The following is an 18,701-nucleotide window of genomic DNA, read 5'->3' as shown; positions in this document are numbered from 1 at the left end:
GATTGGAAATTGTTACAGTTATGAAGTTTCATCCCATATAGCACTGAAAATAACGTGAATCAAAAATTATGACACAATGTAAAACTACTGATTTACACGTGTTATTTTAGTAGGCCTATTAAGTAAGGGATAATGTACATCCAGCCGGTTGTTATCTCAGATTATTACACGGCCCTGTGGAATACTTGATTCTGATTAGTCAGTCGCGACATTCCAAGGTATGCCATCCCTCGATAACAACCGGTAAAAGCTAATAACACAGGCTCATCCGGGTAACAGCAGTCGACGCTGTACTCTTGCTTGAACAATTTTTTCTTGGTGGAAGCTTTGCGTTTGTTTAGCTAATAAAATATTAAAACTCGATTCATAATGGTGTACAATTATTTAATTATGTCATCCTGGTATCGCGGACTTGCTCGTTTCATACAAACGCAGCTGCTGCCATTTTGCTACGATTGTTTTGTACGCTGTAATGGATTATAAGAGAACTAACAAACTGGTAAGGTTTTAAAACATTTTTGTCCTAATTCTTTTATTGCCTTAATTATTTTTGTGGTGAAATGTTGTGTAATAAGTGGTTAAAATAATAAATAAGGCATATATATATATGTATATATATATATATAAAACTTCTTTGCTGCTTAATTAAACACTTTTGTGTGCCAAATCATGTTGCAAACAAAAAAATTATTACTTAGGAAATAGACCCCTGCAGACCTCATGACTGTCATGTGAAATATGGTGAAACTTCCCAAAAACATAATTATATTTTTGAATGATTCATTTATGGTTTTTGTGATATTTACCTTGAAATTTTTTTTTACATTTTTTTAAATTTTTTTTTAAGATGTGTACACTCATATGTATTTAAGGTTAAAATAAATGTTAAAATCCTTTTTCCTTTAGTCATTACATTTTGCGATAAATGGAAGTAGCGGAAGTAGCGACTGATCTTTTTTCTGTATTGTAATGTATTTCACTCTAAATACTGTGCATTTAGAGTGAATTTTCATTTCATGCTTCTTGAAAATGTTACAAATGTTTTTCAAATCCATATTAAATGAACATGAATACAAAAGGTACATTTCTAAGGACTTAGCATTTGTGTTTAAAACCAGATCTTTTGCTTTTACAGGATTAGAGTGTCCTTAGAAGGTCAGTTTCTCCATTATATCTTCCCTCACCAGTTTCTTGATTCTCCAGAATGGGAGTCTCTAAGACCTACAGAGGAGGGCAACTTCCAGGTAAGATAACATACTGTTTTTATAATTAGTACCAATGTGATCCGGTACATCTTGGCAACTTCTTTTAGCCTGTGCCATTGAGCAAACTTATTCAGTGTTCATACAACCATGAAATATTGCATGCCCTTAAACTTCTCATGACCCTTTTGACCTCAGGTGACACTGACCGCAGAGACGGACTGCCGTTACATCTCTTGGCGCAGACGTCGGCTTTACCTTCTGCTGTCTAAGGATCGTTACATTGCCCGACTTTTCTCAGTCATGCTCGGGAGTGACATTGCTGACAAACTGTACTCGCTCAATGACAAGCTGTTTGCCAAGAGTGGTGTGCGCCTTGATATCCGTCTGCCCAGTCTCTACCACGTCCTCACCCCCTCGCCACAGGGCAGTGAGGGTGGCTGTGCTAGTTCACCGCCCAGGGGGAGCCAAGGAGATGCTACAGTCGTGCCGATTGATCCAGCCCAGTCTAACCAGGCCTTAGAAGCAAGAAACGTCCATCCGGACCAGGGAAAGACCCCTGTGCCCAAACCTCCACACCAGCTCTGGCCCTCAGACACCGAGATGCCCTCCCGTGAGGATTCAACAAGCTTGGTTCTGGAGGACTTTGCTGATATGACAGGCTCTCTAATGGACTATGGGAGTGAGAGAGATTATTTGAAGTAAAGGTTGGGGTGTTGATGCTAACACACTGGGACACTTCTTAAATCACAATGTAAGTACACAAGGAAGGATTGATGGGTAGGTGGGTAAAGATGGGGCTGGTTTGCATGAAAAGGCACAACTGCACTAACTGGACACTGAACTGCACAAACAATGACTGATTAAGAGAATGCAGAGTGATGAATATGCATGATCAATTGTTATAGTGTATACTTCTTTTTGACCTGGATTATATTTATGACTTTACTGCCATTTGATAAATTCATATGCAAGGAAGGGATGTCAGTTAATATAATAATATATCATAATTATATTGAAAATAATTATGCTAGAAGAATACTGTTTTAATTATAATTTATTATTATTATTAAATTTATTTGGATTATATTGATAAAACTGTTCACTTATATATTTAATTTTTTTGCATAATTTAATATTAGGCTTGTAAAAATATTATTATTATGTTATTTTATTAAATTCATGATGATTATATTGATGATATACTTGTATATATGAATAGTGTTATCAATATAATTTAATTGATTTAATTTTAGGCTTGTAATAATAATAATAATAATAATATTACATTAATAATACCATATTCATTTATATTTAATTTTTTACATTATATTTTTTAGAATTTTGCTTTTACATTACATTATATTGTAGGCCTATAGTACTAGTAATAATAATAATAATTATTATTATATTGATAATGCTATTGATTTAAAATGTAATTAAAATTAGATTTCAATTAATTAAAATAATAATAAATATCTTAACTTTAATTTACATTGTAGGCGTGTTATTATTATTATTAATAGGCTATATTGATACTATTCGTTCATGATTTAATGCAATTAATAGTCATTATTTCTACATTAATTTGTGTAGGGTGTTCTGTAATAATTAGAGTATCTTCAACTTTAACAAACACAACACAAAGTATGTCCTCATTTAACACACGTGCATTCTGGTAAGAGGAAAAGGCTTCCTTGGGTGAGAGATAACTAAGTTTTATTTAGTACATGGTAGTGGAGTTATATTCAGTGTTTCCGTCCTAGGATATTTTTTGATAGATGTTTCTATGCTTAAGAGAAGGCTGGTTTTATTGTTCCACATACACTGACTTGTGCCAGAGGCTGGATGAAAGTCTGGAAGGGGTTTGAGACATCCAGGGATCCGAAATACTTGGCTTTGCCAACAAGGGCCATATTGCACTTTGTAGGGTACAGGATAGTGGGACAGCTGTGGGAGGAGGAGGGTTCTGCTGTCATCTGAGACATGACCTTCACACGCTAGTTTCCAAAGGAATTATATATTTGGATCATGTCCAGAAATACAGCCTGGGCTACAGAAAACAATATGTGAACTACACTGATGGATACAAACATGCTGAATTGATTTATGGGATTTATTGCAGTGTTCTCAATTACATTTTAATGTGTCACCTTTTTCCATAAATCTAACAGAGGATGATAATCCAGGAAGACTTCGATTCCAAAGAGGAGGTGCCCCACTGGCCCCTACTGACACCCCAAAGCTGTAGGAATGGTTTCAGCAGTGTAAAGACCATAACATCTGAACGATTCCTCCACCAAAATCACCATCGAATCGGTTTCCCCTCATACAAAGGAAGACAACATTAACACCGCACAGTAAAAATATTCTTTAAATGTCCTTTTGTTTTGGACAGTGACATGACAAAAGATCAAACCTCCCAAAACAGATACTGTTATATATGATTCCACATTACACATAAAATGACTGTTTTATTTTTATTGGCATGTGCTTAGTTACTTAAATCTGTTTGGAATACATGAGACAGGCAACAAATTAGATTTTGAAACACAAATGAATTTTAACAGCACTTCAGAGTTATATTAGATAGATAATGAGATTTATTACAAAAGTGTGTGCTTTATCATAATAGGAAGTTAGTAAATGCTTCCGCATCATCTTCTGAGACTGTACACTGACCATTTGATGAAAATGTATTTTCATGGGGCCAATTGTTAAGTGCTGGGTTCAAAATGTGACTTATCACTAAACGTAAATGAACAGATTTGAATTTTTAATATCAAGAATGCAGTATGCAGTTAGAGACGCTAATCAGAGTGCCAAAATAATGAAAAGTACCTTGAGTATTGCACCACTCCAAACATTTTAATCATTGATAATGAACCAGTACTTTCAACACACATTTTAACACAAAAAAGAACTACTGAGTGTTGAATGACTGACTTGATTCCTCTTGGCTGATATTTCACTAACACTCTCTGGAACAGAGCACAAAAATCATATTGTACATTATATAAGTGCTAAAACTTAATAAATATATCTAACAGAGTTTAAGCATTTCAGTCCCCTTGTATCCTATTTATGTCTTTGTCGCCAAGCTTTAATGCCTCCCAACCCAAGATTTAGTGTGTGACCTTCGCTTGAGTCTCACTAATTTACGACTTACGTACGAGCTCTCTTAAGTAGATTTTGTGTTGTTCTTTTAATTTAGCACAACTGTACAAAGTCGTGTGACCATGGCACTCCCCGTCCAATATTAATGTTCTTCACACATAATGGATCCAGCCCTCTGCAAATTGAACAGAAATACAGTATTATTAAATGCAGTGTTACATGATGGGACATATAGTGTAATGAGTACCCAGAAAGAGAAAAAGAGTTTAAAGGCAAACATTGTGGCTGCATTTACCTGGTTTGAGGGACTTCAGAGATGCAGATATACTCAAAATGAATATCTCCTTGTCTGTAGAATCGTGCTCCTGTGTTTTTCAGCTGCACGGAGTCAATTTTACACAGTTGCTCTGGGTGTGCAGCCACCTTTTTATGCAACAATTCATCTGTATTTCTGAAATACATATGTACAAAGATATTCACACACCTGATTTAAACAGTTAAAGGAGTAAACATGCAATAAAAGAACAGGCTATGGCTTGTTGGAAATATAATACATACAGTTTGAGTTTCAGCTCTGTCTCGGGGTGTCCCACAGAGATCAGGGTGAGCTGAACATCAGCAGCCTTGTCTAAAGGGGAAACCTTCAATTCCACTAGGATGTGATGCACTGAAAAAAAGAGTAGGAGGGCATGAGTGGGATTATTTGGCTGTATTTTTCATTAACACAACACATTTATAAACTCTTAAACAGAGTAATACACAAAATTTTTTAAAATGTTTTTAAAGAAGTCTCTTATGCTAACCTGCATTATTATTTTACCAAATATACAGTAACATTTTGAAATATTATTACAATCTTAAATAACCGTTTTCAGCAGCAGTTACTCCAGTCTTCGGAATTCATTCTAATATCTTGACTTGTTGCTCAAGAAACATTTCTTATTATTATCAATGTTTAAAAGAGTTTATAGTGTTAGTTCACCCAAAAAGGATTTTTTTTGTCATTAATTACTCACCCTCGTGTCGTTCCAAGACCTTTGTTCGTCTTCAGATCACAAATTAAAATATTTTTGATGAAATCCGAGAGCTTTCTGACCCTGCATAGGCAACTACCACGTTCAAGGCCCAGAAAGGTAGTAAGGACATCATTAATATAGTCCAGGTTTGGAACGACATGAGGGTCAGTAATTAATGACAGACTTTTCATATTTAGGTGAACTATCCCTTTAATATTTTTTTGTAGAAACCTGTTATACTTTCTTTTAGAATTATTTAATGCATAAAATGTTCAAAACAACAGCATTTATTTGAAATGGAATTTTTGTAATGTAAAATTACAAAACTTTACTGTCACTTTTGATCACTCTGATGCATCCTTACTAAAAAGCTGTTAATACCAAGATGTTAATACCAGTGTTGGGAAAAGTTACTTTTAAAAGTAATGCATTACAATATTGCGTTACTCCCTAAAAAAGAAAGTAATTACGTTCATTAAAAAAGTAATTAAAGTAAAAAAAAAAAAAGAATAAAAATAAAAAAGTAAAAAAGTAAATTTTTATGGAATGCGTTATGTTACTTTTGAGTTACTTTTTAAATATGCGCAGGGCTTGCTTGTTTTTTTTTTTATATAAAAACGTTTCTTCTTTTACAAAAGTAAAAGCCCTTTCACACCAGAAGTGAAGGAAATGTAAATTCACGTCTGTGCAGTAGAGGACGCGGCCTAAACAAATTGCATGAAGAATATGATGCAGGAGAAAAAAAGTCTACACTATTCAGCAATAACAAAAATGAAACACAAATGTGTCATTTTTGCTTAGTATGGTTGAATTGGATCATCGAAGATCAGTAGCAAAGACACTGGTTAATAAAATGAGATTAAATACATAAATGGTATTTGTCCATATTTAACACATTTAATTATTGCAGGTTTGTGTAATATTCCGAGTTTGCATTTGACTGTTTTTATTTATGTTGAGGAACACTGAATCTGTTTTTGTGCAGGTGAGATGAGTAAATGCATGTTCACATTTAGTCTACTACAGTAACATCATGTTTACACAGCGCACACAATGCCTTTGCACTTACTCCCGATTTCTCTCAATATGGCAACACAAGAGCTGTCAGTCAAGTAACGCATTACTTTACTAGTTACTTCAAAAAAGTAGTCAGATTACATAACTTGCATTACTTGTAATGCGTTACCCCCAACACTGGTTAATACCTACATTATCTGTGAGAGTGAACTTTTGATAAATGACAATATGCACAAAATCATACACACCACAATAAGGAGCCGTAGCAGTGGTCAGGAGATAGGCCTTCTCTTGATTTGGCAGGGGATTAGCTGTTATCCCACTATTCTTTAACAAGCCTGAAATACATACACATATAAAAACAGACAGTGAAGGAGCACACCTGGGCAAGGCTTGCGTCATTCATTACATGAAACAACATTATCCTGTTGTTACATAATCAGCCTCAAGTGATACATTGTCCAGTTGGAGTAAAACATTCATGTATACAAAAGAAATGCCTGATTGAACAACTACATGAACTAGAACATCAATGTCATAACCATCCAAGATTAGATTAGCATGCAAAACCCCTCAGAATTATTATTCAGAAAAAAGTTCACTTTTTACTTTCAAATACTTTGGTAAATATGAAAACTTTTCCACTTTTTTACACTATGTGTGTTCATAAATAGACAAAGATGTTTCTTTAAACACTTTCTAAAAAGATGTTCCTTTAAAACATTCTGCTTACTCATCATTACCTATTTGCGGGCATGTGCCATTGAAGGGGCCCTCGCAGGTGACGCATTTTCCTGCCAGGAATTCCTCATAACTGGAGCAGGGGAAACCAATAAGGGAACAGGAGCTGTTCAGGGCGCTCATGTAGACGTGCAGTGCCCTCATGTGGTCACAAATGACATAACCATACACTGGAAAGTAGATAAAAACTGACAGATTCTCATCATCAAGCTATGGTACATTTAATTTAGCTTAATGTCACAGCTTTTGTTGTCCCCTTACTTGAAGCAAACCTTGAGCGTGCACAACCGGCTTGGTCCATTCCGCCATTTAAGAAGAAGTCCACATGCCCAACAGGAATAGAAATACCAAAGTCTGGCAAATGCACAGATATTCAGTTCAGTTGTGCACAAATAATCTACTTCTGTACTGACAATAGCACCAACGGTATACTTATACAAAGTCTTGCGGTTAGATAGTAAATCAAGATAATAAAGTTGTCAAAAAACATGCCCAGATCAATATTAGACTGTTCTTGAAAAAATAAAAATCAGTTTATGTAATTTCAGCCAAAGGAATGATTCACTCTTACAGTCAGAGTCAGTGTGTATTGCCTCAACAAACAAAGCATCAGATGAATCCAGACGGTCAAATGGATCAGCACTCTTGAACATTGGGCCTGCTGGGTCCAGACCTGAGGGCACAAAACTCTGATATATGTTCTGCATTATACTAAATGATTCACATTTAGCCACTTTTAGGGTTCCACATACATTTTAAACACTTTAAATGGTCAAACAAGGTCTTGTTTTCTTGCCAAGGCTGCGTGGCATAACAATTTCTCATTGTTTGTTTGAAGTGCTCTTGCAGCCTTTGTCAGAAAGCCTCATTCAGTGTGGTGCAGTGTTGGTCTTTGTTTCACTCACAAGTGTAGCATCTTCAAAGGTCTCATTGGGACAAAATTTAATTATATATTAAAGCAGCACTATGTAACTTTTCTGTGGTCAAAATTTGCAAAATGTATATAATGAGCGAGTACATAATGAATTCATCTTCCAAACCGCCTTTTTGTCTTATCCCGAATCACTACGGTACTCTTATAATAAGTGCTTATATTCAGACTATTGTAGCGTGTTCGGGTCGTCACCGCTGCGGAGTAACACATACCTGCGTGAATCGCCATTGACACAAACTTGGAGAAGTAGCTCCGGTTACAATGTTCTTCCGCGGGATGCGTACAGTTCTGTTTATTAACCGCTAGAGCGCCAAAAGTTACATAGTGTTGCTTTAATTTATTTTTATTGTTTACAGATAATTTTAGTATAATTTTTAATTATTTTAATATATTTGCTAAATTGTATATGTTATGTCCGCATTTGCTTCAATAACAGCTTTTGAAGATTTTCAAACCTATATTTTCAATATGGTCTCTTACTTTTGGATCTCACTGTATATTCATATATTTTAGGAATTTTATTAAAATATTACCTGTAATTCGACCCAGCTTGCCTTCAAATAGGGTCCCAACAAATCCAGACACGTGTGCTCCAAGACTCACACCAATGAAATGAAAAGATTCCAGCGTGCTTCCATATTTCTACAACGGACACAAAAACAACAAAAATGTACTTACATTATTCTTCACCATGTACTTCCTATGCATTTACTGTGATTCTCTGTGTACTGATAAATGTTATTATGTTTATTACTTATACTAAATGGACACTGCTCACAGTATTTAGCCTTTAGTATTTAGCCGTCAATAGTATTTAGTATTGGTCAGTTACAACAATGGATTCTATACTACTTGGACATGACCAAAACACTGAGACTTTTACCGTAAGCTGATTGATAAGCACTGATATCTGCACTGCCACCTCCTTGTAGTTCTCTACCACCAGGTTATAAGCAAAGGAGGCTCCATAGACCCAGTCCACCACCAGAACATTCACGTCCTCTTCCCGCAGTAGAGCCTGGGCTAAGCCACTCACCCAGGAAGGCTTACTGCCCAGAGCCCTGAAACACAGTATATCAAAGAGTCATCTGTGTAAAAGGTCATTCACATGCTTTCCTATTATAAAATGCTGCTGATTAAATGCTTCACCTGTATCCATGAACAATGACTTTAGTGGGGAGGGATGAGTTGAAGTAAGCCGTGTGTTTCTGGGTATGGTTGAGGCAGTCCTGTGTGAAGAGGCTGGCGCAGTCTGCATTCTTTCGTGTAAGAAGAAGGTACTGAACCTGGAGCTTGGCGCCCTGTCTGTATTCCAGCCAAGTGGTGTTGTTGAAGTCGGCACACTTGGGGGATGCTTTCTCGTTACCTGTAAAGTTGTATGCATGGAATTCATGAGTATGCCAAACAGTACAAGGCCAAAAAGTTGTGATTTTAACCTGTAATTGGTGGCTTCACCGGATTCACCAGACACTGCTGTCCTCAGATGTGTAAGTTTGACTTTGTAGAATTGAATTTGTAAAGTAAAATATTATATATTAAATAAAGATTATATTAAGTAAAGGTATAAAATTAAATATAAAGGTATTTTCAAAAGCTGCATATTTTGGAAATGAACTTTGGAAGGCGAATACATTTTAAAACATGTTAAATTGCAGCCACCAAAAATACAAGTACTGTTAAAGTAATGCATTTTTTATTTTGATCCGAGCAATTCAACATGCTATTTTTGATATGGTTTTGACTTTGTACCTCCATTTTGTAATTCTCTGTGTGCTTCTGTGTATATTTTAAAGAGGTCAAATGGTCTCTGGTTTAGTTTAATTTAATTTACTGGGCTTTCAATGAATCAATGGATTTGTAAACATTACAATCACTACAATCAAATTCTGTACATACTTATATTAACAAATGCTGGTCAGTGAATCACTACAGACACACTATAACTTAAGTTTTCAGTGTTTCTCTTTCTCCAGATAAACATCTGCACTACTAACTAAAAACTGCTGATTGAATTCAGGTGTGGTGCATTTACCCAATACGATTGGAACAATTAAAGATTTACTCTATGCGATAGTGAACTAAACTGAACTTACCCACAGCAGAGGTGATGCACATTGACAAATAAACAAAAGTCTTGATCCATTTCCAAGCCATGGCTTTACTGATCAACATGATGAAATCAGCTGAGTTAGATGTTTCTGCTGGTTAGGTTTTTCACTGGGTGCAAAATAATTCTTTCTCTTTCTGCGTCCTTTCAATGCATTTTGTTCCTTTTCTTCAGTTAGTTGTCCTAAGAAGCCTGGAATCCACTTAATATCCAGCCACAATCTGTTACACAATGCTTTGTTCTGAGAAAAATGCTTCAATATCCGATTAAGCGAGATGAATGGTTTTTCCTTCCATTCCTGGTGTGCTGTTATAAACCATGTCAGCATGAGAGGCATTAATTCCCAGCTTCCATCCTGTGATAGCTTGTGTAGCTAGTGGAGAATCTTTCTGGGCTTTGACTACTACAACAATGAAAAACAAATGATCTGTCCACTGGTCTGCAGCTGGTGGTGAACCGATGACCTCACAGATGAAATGTTTGATTGTTTGTCCAGAGGCCGGACTCTGGCCTCTTTGGCACAGTGTTGAGCCAAAACTCTCAGACGAGTTTTAGCTGGATTTAAGTGAAATGAACACAATCAATTGGCCCCACTTGAAAGACATTATCATCAACTGTTTGTTTGTTCAGGTTCAGACTCCCCCATAGGGCTATCTTTTGCAAACGTGCTGTTGCTTTACTTTGTAAATGGTACCAGAAAAATCTGAGCATTATACAATGATATTGATGTGTTTACGTGAATAGGCCTACGCGCCAGGACGGAAAAGATGGCTGCTCTTTTAGCGGCTTGTTGAGCTTAACTCATTTTAATATCAAGCAGTTTTCAGCTCTTTTTCTCATTCATTCGTTTCTTTGTCGTTTTAACATGTCCAAAACTTAAAGTAGCCCGTCGCGACAATATACCAAGAACGACAACTATAAAGACTAGCGTCCACACCAGCGAACGAGCGGATGCTGCCATGCTCGTCTGCCGCTTTAAATTCTCGAGCTCGTGACAGCAGGATTGATTCTGATTGAGTGTCGATGTTTTTATCGTTCATCAGCTGAAAAAAAAAGGTTTTTTTGGTACTTCAAGCAAAATTAAATATTTTTATTTTTAGAATTATGTGACAGTTAGAACGTGCCGCTTATTACAGTATTTAAATACTTGAAAAAATCTGGTAGCCTGAAGTTTAGGAGTTTTCTGATAGCAAATATTAGGGAGTGAAGATCATATCATGGGACAATATAACAAACAAGCGACTGATATGGAGTGTGTAGTACACAATTCACGAACACTGTGTAGCCTACTACTCAAATACACCACCATCATTGCGGAGAACCATCCTCGTCGAGTCGTCGTCTTTATATGAGACGCCTGTTGGGGATGGAAGGAGAAAGGAGGCAGGGAGAGAGGAGGAAAAAGAGGAAGAGCTTCTGGAGGTGGCCCGCTCTCCACTTTCCTCCACTTTGCAAAATACGATACGAGCTGGATCAGGCCGAGGAGGAGTACCATAGAGTGAGGCGGGATCAAAGGCGGGAGACATATTACCGATGGTACAATCACAGCAGTATGTTGTGATCAGGGCAGGACTTAGGGGGGCGGGGGCCCGCCTGGGCTTGAGGTCATATTTGGGCCCTATACCTACACTACAAATGCCCTAAAATAGAACATCATTCTGGAGTAACACAAGATACACAAACATATGCTTTGAGGTCTGACGGAGCAAAATGGAATTTTGTGTCTGAAAGTTACTCTATAAGTTGTTGTTTATTGTACATTTGCAATCGTGCAGATATTCGGGAAAAAAAACAGGACTCTTGTTTGTGTGATAGGCCAAGTCCTATATCATAGGCATAGCTATGTTATAAAAACAGAAACTCATTAAATAGCTTTTTTATTTAAAATCATTTTGATGACATTTATTCCCCACTATGTGTAGGCTAATGGCAGTAAGACGAAAGAGAGCGTTCAAAACTCATCAGATGATCGCATAATTTAGTGGAACATTAATATAGTAATATAGAATCATCCTCTGTAAAGAAATGAGGTGTGAACATTTGAGAATTTATCTATCTTTCTAAATGTGCGCTCTTTGGGGCTAAAGGCTTAATGGAGCTGTTTAAAGTAACTTAGCCATGTGATAACAAACCAGTCGGTGCAGACGCGATTCAATACGTGTGTCCTTCTTCTATGTGAAATAATCATAAATACCAGTTTATGCTGTTTGATTGTGGCCTCGAAGGTCGTAGTTGTAAGCTGTAGCCCCGGCTGGCCCGTTTAGATCTTGCGTGCGCAGTGGAAATGCGGCTAATAATTTCAGAATTCTGACTGGCATATAATGAACAAATCAAACAAATGTAAACGGGCGAAGGCGGGGCCCATGGGCTGCAGCCCACTCAAGCCCAATGGTAAGTCCGGCCATGGTTATTATGATGAAGTATTGATTAATGGCTAATTCTTTAATAACTGGAACTGATGGGCTTCTGCTTCCTCCTCCTCTTTTAAGATGTGTGGACCCAGGTTAAACTTCAATTTATGTACATGAATTAGGTCATAGGATATCATAGGTCAGATGGTGAGCAGATTGTTGCACTTATACTTTTATGTTATTTTAGCCTGCAAAAGGATTTAAAATCATATAATATATAATAACACTAATATTGTGATGCAAAAATAGTTCACTACACAGAACAAATGCTGCTTGTGCTTACAGAATGTTATTCATGAAATTTTAAAGTATATATTTTCTTAAAAGAGACTAAATAGTTTCTTCCTTTTAAAGGGACACAATATATTTAATCCTGCCAGGCAAGCTGACAAATCTGTTTTCAATTTTATTTGGATATCATATATAAAAGTTATAATAACATTTATTGATCAATTTCACAGCATTTATCAAATATTCACGATACTTAGCATGTTTCCTCAAAATTACTTGTTCTCCATATGTCTGTAAATGAATAAAAACTTGCAACATGCAATACAGGTCACTGAAAACTCCGCAACAGTCACCACTAAACGACAACAAAGGTCTCCCTTTCTTATTGTTATGCAACTACAACATCACTAAATTGCCCCTTAAATTAACAAATTTTCATAAACAAGCACTTTTGGCCTAGCACCTTATATATAAGCACAATTTTAGTCCTCACTGGTACTTTATTTGGAATAATTGTGATATTCTTTATAAAAATAAGTCATTGGTTTTCCTAGATTGGGTGAATAATAATTTTATTTTGGTCTCTCAATTAATCAATGCTGATGGACACTTGTATTCATATTCAGAGTTTTTGAACAAGTATAACATACCTGTCACTCCACGAGAGTTTGCTATAGTAATGGATGCCATTCCTTATGGAGCAATAACTCTTCTCAGAGACTCAGCCAGATCCCAGATTTCTTTGTCAGTTGCTCATCCTTTTGATACAATGATTGGGAATATTTGTTTTTTATCTAACTCTTCTGGTCGGAACAGGAGAATTAGACAGCTATTTCAGAATGAGATTGCTTCTCTCCCGTACATTGTGTCCTACTGGAATGGCCAGTTTATCAACATTCCATGGAAGAAAGTGTGGACTTTGTCGTCTAAATATTTAATAACCAATAAGGTCAAGGATGTGTCCTACAAATTACTTCATCTTTTTTATCCTGTAAAGCTTTACTTAAAAAGAATGTTTCCTGATATTGACTCTTTATGTTCTTTTTGTGGTGCTGAAGACGAATCTATTTCTCATCTCTTCTGGGAATGCACATATACAAGTATGTTCTGGATGGATTTCTGTATTTTTGTATGCACATTTTCATCGCAAAGTTTTTCTTTGTTATACAAAGATGTTTTATTTGGTCAGCACAATTTTGATAAAGATGCAAAGGACCAATATTTCTTGATAAATTTGTTTATTTTTCTAGCGAAATTTTTCTTACATAAATGTAAATTTCAGGGTGCTAAGCCTTACTTTTTTATTTTTCATAAGGAACTTAAATCCTATCTGGACACTCTCCTTACATCCAGCAACTCCAAAGAAAAAAAAAAAAAAAAAAAACGACAACAACAGACGAGTGGAGTAATATACAGACTCAGACAGGTAGGCCTATGAATTACCACAACATCTTGTTTAATTGCAAGGCATTTGAAATTCATTAAGTACTGTCTAAACAGCATTGATACTTGGCTTGTCTTTATTTCTGAACTTTTTTTTTTTTATTTTAAAATACATTATTCAAGTAATAAAATAAAATTGGTCATAAAATCGTTTTTTTAAATAAGTAAAAGGTTTTAGTACTTTTTATTACTACTACTTCTTTATATGGATATTTATTTCTATTTGTGAGATGTGTAAATAATATTCAGTCATTTTTTAACCATAAAACAAGCATTATTCACTAAACATTACACAGCGAATGTTTTCTACTACCGCGGATCTAATTAGAAGAAAAGTTTGCTATAATACATCAGGCAGAACATTACTGCTTAGAAATACAGGTAGCACAGTATTATTAAACATGCTGTTAATTTATTTCAAATTAATTTGTTGTCTCTCTGTGGGTAAGACAGATGCTAACCAGTCGCTAGTGCACTTACGTGCCTCTTCCCAGTCATAGCGTGGGCTATATCCAAAATCCCTGTGGGCCTTTTGATATGAGAAACTAAAGGGTGTGCTTAACATGGTCAGTAGCTGCCTGTTTAAGGGAGGAGTGAACTTCAGGAAGGGTCGGAGCACAACGTGCAGTAATTCCATGAGGAACGACAGAAGATACAGAAGTGGGAAGGGCAGAATGGGCCTCTCTTGTATCCCAAAGCCTAATGGTGAAAGAACAGCATAGTAAAAGTCAGAGTAGCTTACAGGAGGCGTGTCGTCTGAGATGTAATAGAAGTTTCCACCCATCACAGCCCTTTTCTGGGAATCTTGGAGAGCCCGACCTGCTTGTATATGTGCCAGGGCTGCGTTTCCCACATATACAGGATTCACTTTTGCCTCACGTCGTGATGTTCTCAGCAGCACATTTCCATTGCGGATTCCATCCCTCATGTGGCCTAAAGTAAATCGACAGCCTGGTCCATAGATGTACATGGGCCTCAGTGCACAGGTAGCCAGATGACCTCCATTATGGAGCAGCTCTCCATTGGCCTGAAGGCAAATCTGTTCAGCCTCCTGCTTGGTTTTGCTGTAGCTAAACTTAAGACAGGAGGAGTAAGGGGTGTCCTCATCGCCATTAATTATTGGATCACCGTGGGGATTGGGACCAGCCACCTCAATGCTGCTGGTGTAAATGAAGGAGGCCACATTTTCTTGGATGCAGGTCTCGAGCAGCAGCTGTGTTCCTGTAATGGAAAAACAATTTCATTGTCTCTGATTACTATATTGTGTAGTGTTGGCATATGGTTTTATTTGATGTGCTAATGCACGTATCATTTAAATCAGTAGTTCCCAACCTATTTGACTCCAAGGTTTTAATTTACAGTGTCCATAAAAAAATAACTAAAATAATTAAAATTTAAATAATTGCATTACAGGATTCCATTAGTTTCAAGAGATTCAGTGTTTTGATCGAGTCTTGTTACCATGTGCTAATGACCAGCACAGAACTCTCACCTTTGACATTAACTCCATATAATTCACTGTATTCAACTGCTCCAATGACATCGATGAGAGATGCAGTGTGGAAAACAAGTGCTGCTCCTTTACAGGCTCTTCTCAGTAGCTCACAGTCCCTGATATCCCCCTCAAAAACACTCACTTTAGTCTCTCCCTTGCAATCTGAGGACACAAGCAGAGAAACACATTGACAACAGCCTCAATTTGTTGCTTACAAAGAGTTGAGAAAGTAAAAAAAAGACAGAAATGATAATGGCATCTGAACAGTTTACATTGTCTCTAGTCTTAATATTCACAAGCAAATGCTGATTTCAAGTGCAAAACAGGAAGACAAAGGATACAAAAGGTGACCAACAGAATCCCGCAAATAGGAGAAATACAAGATGAGAAATGCTGTAAGGGAAGTATAACTTACCATCAAGAGACTGTATTAGCTCAGACTGGATGTTTCTATCCAGCAGTCGGATCTCAGAAAGCTTCTCCTCTTCCAGCAACAGCCTGACCAGCTTTTCTCCCAGAAACCCGCAGGCTCCCGTCACAACACACACATCTCCTGACAGAGTCATGGCAAGTGCCACCAGCACCACTTCACTCCTGGGTAACACTTTGTATTATGCCACTTTGATTAAATCGTTCCAGAGGGCAGTCTGGAAACCACAGTGATGTGATGAGCCTTTAGAGATGGTGGCGCGGACTGGGAGGGTGGTTCATTTTTAAGCCTCATTGCCAAGGACAGCCTCAATGCCATGGGCTGGGGATGGGAGTTGAGAAACGGTGAACGTGATTTCACCAAGTACAACATGTTCCAGGATCAACATCCTTGTTGATCCTGGAACAACATTCCAACCAACCAATCAGAATTGAGGGATAACTTTTCGGGAAATATCTGTTTTAGGCTTACGATCAGGGTTAGGTGCTTCTACACCCTTGTAAATCAGCTATCATTTCACACTGATTTTAGGAATAAATTATGGGTAAGGATTGGGATTGGGTTAAGTCTATATTTTTGGACAGTAATGTTGATCCAGGATCAACAAAAGATGTTGATCCAGGAACATGTCTTACTTGGCAAAATCACGGCGACCTTGAGAAACAGTGTCAAGCTGTTAGTCAGCAGTCTGCTTATTTTTAGGATTCCTGTTTTTACAAAAAGAAGCCACTACTGACATGAAATCAACTGAATAGGTTTTATTAATGCAATGACTTTACATATTATCAAATAGACAATGTGAAAGATACATCCTACAAGATACAGTAAGATACAAGGAGATTCTAGGGGTATAGTAACCATTTCTCAAGTTTCATTTTTTAGCATATTTGTATTTGTATTTTGTGCAAAATAAAATAAAAATAAATAAAATAAAATTGCTATTTTACTAAAATATTACTAGATTATATACCAATATATGTTTTACACAAACTGGCTTAAACGTCAACATCACAGCTTTTTATCAGTTATTTGATCATGTTGACTTTTCCACTTCTCTTAGCTTAGATTGCTCATGTGGATATGAGCATAGTTAAAGTCTGGGGACATTCTTCAGTCAGTCTTTAGTGTAATAGTCTTTTACGTTTACTCTGCGTGTCTACAGACCTTGGGTTGTTGTTCTTTGTCTTCTGATAATCTGTCTAATGACTTAGCCAAAACATGAACCACTCAAGGTTGTACGACACATTCTGTTCTGTTCACACAACCATGTACAATATATGGATTACATCTGAATTAATTAGAATTATGTCAGTGGTGATTATTCATCATTACCGTTTAAAAGTTTGGGGTCAGTAAGATTTTTTAAATGTTTTTGAAAGAAGTACATTATGCTCACCAAAGCTGCATTTATGCGATCAAAATTACATTGCAACGTCGGCGCCAATAGCCTTGTGGGTAGCACGCCGACATATGGGCGTCCTGAGTTCGAATCCCAACTCGAAGGCCTTTCCTGTTCCCACCCCTATCTCTCTCCCACTTCGCTTCCTGTCAGCTCTGATCTGTCCTATCATAATAAAAGGCTAAAATGCAAAAAATAAATCTTGTCAGCGAGTTTCGCTTCCCTGATTGAGGTCCTATGCCGATCCCAACCCTCCTCTCTCTACCTAATGCTTTCCTGTCCTCTCTCAACTGTCCTACCTGAATAATAAAGGACTAAAAAAAAGCCCATGAAGAAATTACAGTGCAAACAGTAATATTGTTAAATACAAAAGGGATGGGCGATACCACTTATTTTGTTTTCGATACGATACCGATATTTTTCAAGGCAGTATCGTCAATATCGATTCGATACTTCTGAACTAAACTTTTAAATTATGAAATGTAAAATGAGTAAAATGGGTAATAAGCACTTTATAATATATGCCATTATGATTGTTCATTGTTAGATACAACCATCTTTCCCTGATCTTTTATGTAATTATAAGTTCGGCAATAATAATAATAAAAAAGAGGGACAGGTGCACTAACACCTCATAGCATCACTAACTCAACAATCTAGTATGGTTTTCCTCAGCGTTTGCAATATCTGCACAAAGGATATGTCGGGCAGCTGCTCGAAGATCTCGCCTTTGGAGAAGACTGTTGATTTTATACTCTAAAAATTTAAGTATTACTACTTAAACATTAAGATTACCCCAGAATGAATTGCATCGTTTGCCCACCCCAACACTTACATGCAATAATAATGATAAATGCTAACCAATAATTGCAAAAATATATACTTTTTTGTCGTGACATAGCTATACATAAATATACACTAGTTGAACAAATGCAGTCGATGTGAATACATAAATTTTCAGTCAAGCAATTAATACATGAATTAATAAAATATTAATATTTTATTTACAACAATAAGAAACATGAATAAAGGAATGAGTAAGGGAATGAATAAAAGCAAGCATCACAATAAATACATACATATACAAGTCAACAACAGATGAAACAAAGCTTCATTCAAACGTATTGTTCTAACAATCATGTATTTACAGATGGTGAA

The 18,701-nt window shown here is 36.5% G+C and overlaps 3 protein-coding genes across 5 annotated transcripts in view; 1 reads left to right on the top strand and 2 right to left on the bottom strand.

The window, feature by feature from the left end:
• popdc2 (popeye domain cAMP effector 2) overlaps window positions 1-3,454 on the top strand; it is a 5,225-nt gene extending 1,771 nt beyond the window's left edge. Inside the window, exons 2-4 of the mRNA XM_016460957.1 lie at window positions 1,136-1,244; window positions 1,401-1,956; window positions 3,377-3,454. Of these exons, the coding sequence (XP_016316443.1) occupies window positions 1,136-1,244; window positions 1,401-1,907 (616 nt within the window). The 3' untranslated portion in view covers window positions 1,908-1,956; window positions 3,377-3,454. The remainder of the gene's footprint in view (window positions 1-1,135; window positions 1,245-1,400; window positions 1,957-3,376) is intronic.
• On the bottom strand, window positions 3,343-11,108 carry pla1a (phospholipase A1 member A). 3 transcript variants are annotated; one of them, XM_016460954.1, is made up of 12 exons: window positions 10,121-11,108; window positions 9,177-9,393; window positions 8,911-9,088; window positions 8,561-8,669; window positions 7,665-7,766; window positions 7,355-7,447; window positions 7,096-7,281; window positions 6,601-6,690; window positions 4,878-4,986; window positions 4,615-4,770; window positions 4,372-4,494; window positions 3,343-4,183 (listed from the first exon to the last, which is right to left on the bottom strand). In XM_016460954.1, exons 1-11 carry the CDS (start codon window positions 10,197-10,199, stop codon window positions 4,413-4,415), a joined length of 1,401 nt encoding a protein of 466 aa, XP_016316440.1. In that variant the 5' UTR covers window positions 10,200-11,108; the 3' UTR covers window positions 3,343-4,183; window positions 4,372-4,412. The 3 variants fall into 3 exon arrangements, with proteins under 3 accessions (XP_016316440.1, XP_016316439.1, XP_016316441.1); XM_016460953.1 differs by having other exon boundaries at window positions 3,343-4,494; XM_016460955.1 differs by having other exon boundaries at window positions 3,343-4,494; window positions 7,096-7,263; window positions 10,121-11,107.
• A 3,627-nt stretch (window positions 11,109-14,735) lies between these two features.
• LOC107668862 (3 beta-hydroxysteroid dehydrogenase/Delta 5-->4-isomerase type 1) lies at window positions 14,736-16,485 on the bottom strand. Its single transcript, XM_074186937.1, is given in 4 exon segments — window positions 14,736-14,915; window positions 14,917-15,440; window positions 15,712-15,876; window positions 16,130-16,485. Coding segments are annotated over 4 exon segments (936 nt in total). The 5' UTR covers window positions 16,281-16,485; the 3' UTR covers window positions 14,736-14,819.
• Between the last annotated feature and the right edge of the window lie 2,216 nt (window positions 16,486-18,701).

Source organism: Sinocyclocheilus anshuiensis, unplaced genomic scaffold (assembly GCF_001515605.1).
Source record: "Sinocyclocheilus anshuiensis isolate Anshui unplaced genomic scaffold, SAMN03320099.WGS_v1.1 scaffold136, whole genome shotgun sequence".
Lineage (NCBI taxonomy): Eukaryota > Metazoa > Chordata > Actinopteri > Cypriniformes > Cyprinidae > Sinocyclocheilus > Sinocyclocheilus anshuiensis.
The sequence above is the reverse complement of the archived record's forward strand: the minus strand, read 5'-3'. Positions and strand labels throughout refer to the sequence as shown.

What these genes read in the sequence shown, in the direction of transcription:
- pla1a (XM_016460953.1), bottom strand. Translation starts at nt 10,199, where the DNA reads ATGTTGATCAGTAAAGCCATGGCTTGGAAATGGATCAAGACTTTTGTT. An exon ending in ACGCTCAAGGTTTGCTTCAA is followed by an intron (nt 7,282 to 7,354) that starts GTAAGGGGACAA and finishes AGAATCTGTCAG; the next exon opens with TTTTTATCTACTTTCCAGTG. An exon ending in ACAGAGCTGAAACTCAAACT is followed by an intron (nt 4,771 to 4,877) that starts GTATGTATTATA and finishes TATGTATTTCAG; the next exon opens with AAATACAGATGAATTGTTGC.